This window comes from Exserohilum turcica (assembly GCF_000359705.1).
Source record: "Exserohilum turcica Et28A unplaced genomic scaffold SETTUscaffold_2, whole genome shotgun sequence".
NCBI lineage: Eukaryota > Fungi > Ascomycota > Dothideomycetes > Pleosporales > Pleosporaceae > Exserohilum > Exserohilum turcicum.
In genome coordinates, this window is record NW_007360025.1 from 3,041,326 (window position 1) to 3,050,059 (window position 8,734).

Genomic DNA, 8,734 nt, shown 5'->3' on the forward strand with positions numbered 1-8,734 from the left:
CACTCGCCACAGTTACGCGCCAAGACTCTATGCGATCGTTACCGCCCATTTTCTGCCGGAGCTCCAACTTTTTTCTCGACAGGCATTCATCCACCAAACCAAAGCACGCGCTCTGCCCTACGGCTCACGCAGACCTCAGATACTCCGACTGCAAGGTCTGGCAAACAACATGTCGTCCGATCAACCCATTGGCGCCCCCTTCACTTTGGCGTCGCTGTCGAAGCCCGTGGGCTCTACCAATGGACGGGTGCACGCTGCTGGCGTTTGCAGCATTAGCGGCATCAAGAAGAGGAAGCGCACCGAAATCGCAGTCGGTGTGGATGGCGAAGGTGTATCCATCTATAGCGTATGTACCTCCCATTGCGACATGTGACACCCACTCACGTTTTCGCAGCTCCAGAATCCCCAACTTGTAACCTCGTATGCGCTGCCGCCGAGCGCAACTTTTACGACCGCCCCATACTCCATATACCGCAAGGGCCTCTCGAAAGCGCCGACGCATCGCTTCACATACGCCTCTCTTGCCGGCTCATCGCCTGCCGACAAGCCGCAACTCGTCTGTTTTCACGACAAGACAGCCGGAGACCACACCGAGACCACCAAGACGTTATATACGCCCTCTGGCCCTGCGCACATCTCCACCCTAGATGCCCTTCCGGTCGCAGCCGGTGGCTCTTCAAAAGATGCGACTCATGACGTGCTTGCGACTTTTGACAATGGGGATATCATATGCCTTTCCGCAGATCTAGACATGGTCCGATGGGTCGCAAACTTGACATCACTTGTGTCTGGTGGAGACTCCGAGGTTGAGATGGAACATGTTACACTCGCCAGCGCCAGGTCTGTCACTCGAGGACTGCTGCGAAGCCGACAAGATATTGCGACAATCTTGGACCCTACATCAGACACCACATCAGACTTCCTTGATCTTGTCCAGATCCTCTGCATTGTCGGCCGCAAAAAGAATGGTGCAAAATTCCTAGCTCTTTTGCAAATACAGCCAAGGTCTGCAGACCTTACGACAGCCCAGCTCTCGCCTGTCAAGCACTTGCTTGACTTGGACCTTCCCGCGCCCTCGAAGGTGTCCCTCCTCCAAGGCCCTTCTACACAGATTACTCTACATGCCTCCAGTGGCGCGCTTCACCTCATCTCAAAAGGAACATTACTTTCCTACGACCTTTCAGGGATCGTACCAAAGCTTTACTCCGAGTTTGTTCTCCCTGCGCCGGGTGTTGACGCGTTTTTGCGAACTGGACAGGATGTGCTCTTCACCACAGCGCAAAATGTCTGCAGGGTGTTTGACGTCAAATACAATTCCCTTCAAGCTTTGCAAGCAATAACCTCGAGTTCTTCTGCTTCGGAGTATACTAGTCCCTCGAAAAAGAGAAAGCACGCGCAACCAGAGAACAATGAACATGCAACGTCGCCTTGCAACTTGGTGGCATACTATGCTGATATTGGGCTGGTGGTAGCTATTCGAGAGGACGAGGTGTTTGGCATGCAGTTTGGAGGAGCAGCGCCTCGAAAGAAGGCCAAGACAGAAGGTACTCTGCTCATCGACGCCCTCGGCAAAGGCATTGCACTGGAGCGCAAGGCTGTTGCAGGACTTGACACTCAATCTTGGCAAGAGCGGAAGTGGAAGTTGAACAAATATGTTGCCAAGGGCAAGATTGCAAAGTTTGAGCAACTCTTTGCCGCAGACTTGGGCATCGAAGTTGAGACCGCTGATATGGTGCAAAAGCACAAGAATGAGGAGTCTGGCGGCCCATTGACGAACGGAGGCGGCCCAAGCCTTCCAGACAGCGACGCCATGGTGGTCGAGAAGCTTGATGACGAGCATGCCAAGGATGAATTGCCTCGATGGAAGATGACTCACGTCGTTCCTGGGCATCAGCGACAGCAATATCGTCAGTATGCACTGTACGCACTGGGAAGAATCTTTCATTGGGCAAATTCCGGCGAGCTTGAACAGGAAGCTCAAGGAGCCTTGAGAGTCGGCTTCTTTCCACCCAACGTCTTCCAGTGGCTTCTGCAGACTGGCCATCTTACCAAGGAGTCCATTCGCCGAGCATTGCTTGACGAAACAAATGGCCAGGTTCAGGCAGTACCGACTATCATGGATGGCGACATCGTCAAGGCTCTCGTTGACTACGACTCTGAATTGCATATCCTCTCGGCTGTGTTCAACCATGGCCAGTTCCTCCCGATTGGCGAAGTCGTTCAGGCTATCAAACTTCTCATTCAAAGCATAGATGATGAGCCGCAGCAAGACGAAACAACTAAGCTATTGACAAACGGTGTGGCTCCAGCAGAAGGTGACATGGACGTGGATTTCGCCTCGGAATTAGAGGCAGCGTCGTACGAAATTGACCATGCCTTGTCGGTTCTGGACCATGGTCTGCTGACGCGGAGTCACACGCTGCGACCTGCGCTTATCCGACTCGATACTTTTCCGGCTCCGGTCATCAGCTCGACACTTCGGTCCATGCTGCCACGGCGAGATCTCGAATCGCTCATTCGTCTTCTGCACCTTGAGTTGAAGAACGGTGGGTGGTCGTCACCCTTGGGTTTCGTCGATATGGAAAGTGCTGGGGCAGAGAATTCTGCGGAAGATCCGGACGACCATGCTGTTGCTATTATTGCTTCCCTGCTGTCGAGTACCCTTGATGCAATAGGGGCGGGGGCTTGGCTGGCTCCAGTCGGCACGAACTCGGCATCGGAGACTGGGCAACACATGCTGGAGTCATTAAACAGGGACACGTCTGTCGCTCTTAGCGGTTTCTTTGAAGCGCACTTCATTCGCGGCTTACTATGCGAGTTCCTACGCTACGCATCTACTGTACCTGCGTCCAACAAGCCTTCCAAGGGGAGTTTGGAGATGCAAGGCAAGCCATTTAGTGTCACGGGTAAAGCGAATGACGGAGAGGATCTGCCTATGCTGCCACTGGGCGCAAAGGCGGACCAGGGCGTAGAGAAGATGAAGAGCGGCAAGGGTGGAAAGAAGGAGCAGCGGAGTAAGCGGGAAATGGGCATGCTCATCAGCAAACAGGTTCCCAAGTACAGCTTTGAGCGCGTGGTTGTGTAGAAAAGGCGTATCCCAGCTGTCGATCATTGGTAGCAGCATACATGCAGCCCCTGGGTTGCGATTTTAATGAAGAGATGCTGTTAGCATGTCTTCCAGAAGCACGCGTTTTTCATGCAGCTGACGACGTTTTACACAGGAGGCCGAGGGTGTATAGTGCATGCTGGCCAATAGCATGTATGGATACATAAAAAGACCAAACTCGAGCAGGGCTGCCCAGCTAGTTTGCTCATGTGCGCCTTCAACCACTTTCCCGCCTTGACGGTCTGGCTGGCGGACCTGGATTGTTCACGGAACCTTCCTTCGGCTGTCAAGACCATCGTCTTGCCGCCTGGACTCTGCAAAAATTACTTAGTAGCCATGACACATGCCCCATGCGCAGGGACGATAGCAGGACACGATGAGAGCGAGATCAGCGCGCCGAATGGGTCCGAGGACATGTACGCTAACCCGTCCTGGCCGGGCGCCTGGCCGACTGTATTGCCCACCATGACGTCCCTCGGCCGTACAGAGACACCGACACGAGCTGCTGGCCGCCTACGGAGCATCGGACCGCGCCATGAGCGATTCACCCCCGCTGTGGCATCTTACATACATGGCAATGCTCTGCATGTCTTGTTGTCTTCTTTCCATCTTCCCTCACTTGTGACGCGTCGGCTGTTCCGTCCGTCGCACTCGACCAGCCAACACCGCGATGGCTTCTTCCGCGACAGCCCGGAACGCGGAGAACAGGGATGAAGCCGACTCCAACGCGACTGCAAGATCGACGCCAAGTCAGGAACAGCAACAACCTACCGGCGGCTATCAGCAAAACGTGCCCCAAACGCAAGAGGATGGGGAGACGAAGAAGGAGAAGAAGCCATCAAAGCTGAAAGCAGCATGGGACGGCCTGGGCCTAGACGTTCCAACCCTTCTCATGATGGGCAAAGCAGCGCTGCCGCCGACAATTGCGCTGGCCATGTGCCAAGCAGACGCCGTTGCCCATGAGTACTCGACATTGGGTTACTTGGCTGCCATTATCAGCATTATTGGTTTCTGCATCATGCCGCGCGCAAAGTTTGTCCAAACCATGATCATGAACGTCCTCGGTGCATGTATTGGAGCGGCCGCCGGACTGCTTATGGTCTGGTCCGGCGTCAAGGCACGCGATCACACCACCGATCCGTCCGCACCGCCACAACGTTACAATTCCTCCCAATCCGTCGTTCTGGCGATGTGGCTGTTCTTCCAAATCTATGCCATCAATACCGTCAAGGCAAAGTTTCCGCAATTGACCTTTCCGACAATGTTATATGCCATCTTCGTCAATGTCGCGGCAACTAGTGGTATTTTGTTTCGGACAGTACCACAGTGCGAAGCCTTCATCAAAAGGCTGTTGATAATATTTTTGACAGGGCTTGGGATTGCGACGGGTGTAAGCTTGCTAATCATACCCGTCACCTCGCGGAAAGTTGTCATGAAGGAGTTTGCGGGATACATTGGGCTGCTCAAGGGAGCTCTTGGTGCTCACAAGACCTATCTCCACAGTTTGGAAGATGGCGACATGTATGCGCAAAAGTACGTGCCTGATGAGAGAGACGGGAAAAAGCACCAAACGCGAAAGGACAAGCCAGAAATCGCGGCTATTAAGACGATGACAAGATCGCTGCAGGAACTGCACGGTAAACTCTCTGCAGACCTCCCGTTTGCGAAGCGAGAGATTGCATATGGGAAGCTGACCCCTGACGACCTGGAAGCTATCTCCAAGATGCTCAGATCCATTCTGCTGCCAGTTCTGGGCCTAGCATCAATCATGGACATTTTCGAACGCAGCGCGGAAATAAACCACTGGGACGGGCAAGAAGATGATCATGACGAGGTGGCCCACCAACAAACAGTAAAAGAATGGAACGAAATGTTCAAGTTCGTCCACGAGCCACTCAGCCATATGTTTCAAGCTCTCGATGACGGGCTCACACATGTTGCGTTGAAGTTGCAGTTAGCAGGGCCACCAAAGAAGAAGGGCAAGAATCAAGGTGACACGGAGGCCAAAGGGGACTCTATCAAGCCGGGAGATGCTGGCTTTGTGGACCATCTACAAAAGCAAGCGGATGAGTTCTATAACCAGAAAACGCCTACCCTTCGCTACTGGGTTCAAACCAAGGGTATCAAGCTTCGCGACAGCTATTTCTCCGACCCATCGGCCATCGATGACGAGACATTGCAGCTTATACCCAGTCTCACCACGAGGAAGCGAGATCAACGCCAGCTCTTTCTGATGCTCCACATCATGTTCCTCATGAATGCGACAAGCCGGTCAATCGTTGAATTTGTCAGATTCGCCGACAAAAACGACCAAGCGGCCAAGAAGAACAAGTTCATCTGGCCAGGCGCCCGGCGCTTCAAGAAGTGGGCAAAGAGTGTCTTCCAAAACCAAGACGCCAATTCGGATGACGAGACAACAGCTGCTGGGTTGGAAAGAGGCAATACAACTGTATACATGGGACAGGCGTTCAAAGAAAAGAAGGACCCAGAGCATCTGCCACCTACCAACGCATGGGAAAGGTTTGGCAACAGCATACGCGGAATCGCATCTTTTCTCCGCAGTCCCGAATCAAGCTTCGGCTTTCGCGTCGCTTGTGCAACCATGAGCATAGCTATCGTAGCCTTTCTTCACCGAACACAGACCTTCTTTGTCGAACAACGCTTGGTCTGGGCACTGATTATGGTCACCATCTCCATGACACCCACCGCAGGCCAAGCAATCTTCCAGTTCATCCTACGTATTGCCGGCACAGCTATAGCTATGATTATCGCCTGGCTCATGTGGTACATTCCTGGTCAGAAGACGCCCGGAATAATCGTGTTCCTTTGGTTTTTCATTGCGATCGCGTTCTACATTCCACTCAAGCGTATGGATTTGGTCCTTGTCGGTATCATTAGCGTTGTAACTTCTACAATGATTGTGGGGTACGAGCTGCAAGTCCGCAAGATTGGCAAGCAAGCAGCTGTAGCGGCGACTGGACAGCCTGCGTATGCCATCTATATCCTGGGTCCCTATCGCCTGGCTACAGTTATCGGCGGCCTGGCAGTCGCATTCTTTTGGACCATGTTCCCATACCCGATTACTGAACATTCTGCCCTCCGCCAAAAGCTCGGGGGTGCATTGTACCTCTCTGCAAATTTTTACTCCATTATGCACGAGCAGGTCATGGGCCGTATCCGAGGCGAGCTCGCTGGCGATGAGGAGTGCGACAAGAACAGCCCAGGATACCAGCTCGTCAAAGCCCGAAACAAGGTCTTTTCGAAACACATGCTCACGCTCCAAGGACTGCAGATACACGCTAGTTTTGTGAAATGGGAGTTTCCGCTAGGAGGCAAGTTTCCCAGAGAAGAATACGAAAGGATTATTGGATATATCGAAAAGTACGTATCATGCTGCTTAGGACCTGGCGAGCAGTCCAAGACTAACCATGGCAATAGTATCGTCAATTATACCACCCTCCTGGGCTACACGTCCGCGGCATTCACGAACCCCTCTTTGCAGCAGCAGTCCGACGACCCAAGCTCTCCGTCCGCCTCCACCGACCAAGACATGAGCGCCAAAGCGCACTGGTTCAACGATTTCCGCCGTGTAATCACTAGCGCAAAAGTAACATCGCACGAGACAACCTCTCTCCTCGCCATGCTTTCCTCCTCCATTACAAACGCACAGCCGCTGCCCCCGTATCTGCGCGCACCTCCTGCCGCCGAACTACCGCGTAAACTAGAACAGATCGACCCCGAGATCCTCAGCCTCAGGCACATTGCCGAACCGGGCTACGCAGCGTTTGCAGTCATGAGCGTAAGCACCAGGTGCATAAATATGGAGCTCGAGAAGCTCTTGAAAGCAGTCAAAACGCTCGTGGGCGAACTCGACTTTTCCTTCCACGTCGTTAGCACCAAGGAAGCTGAGGACTCGGGCATCTCGAACGAGACGCTTGTCTCGCGGAGTACAACGAAGAGGGATTGAGAAACCCGCATTCGCTATGACACAATTCGACGTAATTCCTTTTTCGTCTCTCTCTTTCTTCTTTGCATGACTCGGATTTGATGGGGACTGAAGACATCTAGACTTGCGATTACCATGTAGGTGCGACGATTGGCTTTCACGACATTGAAAATGAACGAGCATGTCACGTTTTTTGTATGAGCTTTTTAATTGAAGATACTCTCGTTGTGGTCTCCTCGACGGACCTCAATAGTAAAGGGAAGCGATTTTTTTTATTCATTATTCATTCAACTACGCAACACGCGACCATTACTATTACTATTACCATGTCATCCACCGCATATTTTTTTCACCGCCAGGCCAGCGCCAACAAGAGAGCCAAACTCCCCCATCTCTACTGTTCCATACCATCGCTTTAGCATCGGGAATTCTCCCCTGCTTGGCGATACCGAGCCTTGCGCGTTTGCATGTTTCGTTTCGTTTTTTTTGTGTTTGGGTCACTCCTTCCTTAGTTGCAGGTACCCACCGTCTTGGCCGAATGAATGGGCTTGAAGGCGCCAAAAGTAAAGCACTGGTTCACAGTCTTGATATCGAACTTTTTGGCGCCCGCGCAGTCGAAATCCGCGTAGACTTCCACTGTATCAAGCACCTCTTCGTTACCTCACCTTCTTTCACCCCTCAGGATACCCACGACACGATGGAAACAAGGCACGCTGGCCGGTATCCAGAATGAAAGGCATATAAGAGCGGAAAGGGAAAGAAAAAAAGAGGAAGAGCAACTTACAAGTACAGCCCTTGGGTAGCCGCGCCAAGTCCGCTGGATTAATGGAAAAGGAATTCGTGTTTCCGCTGAAGATGGGGCTGGGCTGGAAACAGCTGCCGTCGGTGGGGATGTAGGCTGTTGTGACGGAGACAGAGGGGTCGCATTTGTCGTAGCTGTAGATGGCGAGCGGAATGGCGTCGAGGCGCTTGATCAGGGTTGTGGGCGCGGCTAAGGTGCTGGTGCTGGCAGCGAGCATGAGGCCGAGGGTGAGGCTTGAGAAGTGCATTTTGGCGAGTTTTTTTTGGTTGGTTGGTGTTGTTGTGTATGTGTGTGTGTGTGTGAATGGAGAGGAAGCGAGAAGGCTGGATGTGTTTTTGCTCGGTGTATGTGTGGGTGTGTTGGTGAGGAGAGAGAGAAAGAGAATTGGCGCGAGCTTATGAGTGCTTTATACATGCCGTGTTGGCCTTGATGCGCTTACTTACTGTATTCAGTTGGGCCAAATCGCTTTCTCATTCTCTAGCACGCCTGCTTTGGCCCGCGGGCGGTCTACGCGCCGACTATTGCTGGACTATTGTCGGGTGATTGGGGCTAGGGGGGGGGCGTTGTGGTAACCCGAGTATGCGGTTCAGAACTGGTGATGATTCCATGGTCCCCGGGAGTTTGGCAAGACGTGTGTAGTCAGGCTATGCTAGTCGAGAAAAGTATTGGCGAGCCGATGCGTGAGGCTAGTTTCTACCGCTGGATATGTAAGCTGTATTTTGCCTATATGTCAGCATGCGTGATGGCTGGGCCGGGGCCTTCCGCTGGAATGTTGCTGAGTGCGTGGTGAAGATAATTTCACATGGTACTCACCATCGTCTAGTGGTATAAGTAACACCCTTTTTTTTTTTTTTTTTTTTTTTTTTTTTTTTTTTTACCA

At 52.5% G+C, this 8,734-nt stretch overlaps 3 protein-coding genes across 3 annotated transcripts; 2 read left to right on the plus strand and 1 right to left on the minus strand.

Moving 5' to 3' along the window:
• Positions 1-169: 169 nt before the first annotated feature.
• SETTUDRAFT_179132 (uncharacterized protein) lies at positions 170-3,150 on the plus strand (the record flags this gene model as incomplete). Its single annotated transcript, XM_008027598.1, has 2 exons — positions 170-346; positions 395-3,150. The coding sequence occupies 2 exons, from the start codon at positions 170-172 to the stop codon at positions 3,083-3,085; spliced, it is 2,868 nt and encodes a 955-aa protein (XP_008025789.1). The 3' UTR covers positions 3,086-3,150.
• Positions 3,151-3,776: 626 nt separating this feature from the next.
• SETTUDRAFT_19884 (uncharacterized protein) lies at positions 3,777-7,073 on the plus strand (the record flags this gene model as incomplete). Its single annotated transcript, XM_008026771.1, has 2 exons — positions 3,777-6,487; positions 6,545-7,073. The coding sequence occupies 2 exons, from the start codon at positions 3,777-3,779 to the stop codon at positions 7,071-7,073; spliced, it is 3,240 nt and encodes a 1,079-aa protein (XP_008024962.1).
• Positions 7,074-7,560: 487 nt separating this feature from the next.
• SETTUDRAFT_89250 (uncharacterized protein) lies at positions 7,561-8,101 on the minus strand (the record flags this gene model as incomplete). Its single annotated transcript, XM_008027599.1, has 2 exons — positions 7,561-7,688; positions 7,837-8,101. 2 exons carry the CDS (start codon positions 8,099-8,101, stop codon positions 7,561-7,563), a joined length of 393 nt encoding a protein of 130 aa, XP_008025790.1.
• Between the last annotated feature and the right edge of the window lie 633 nt (positions 8,102-8,734).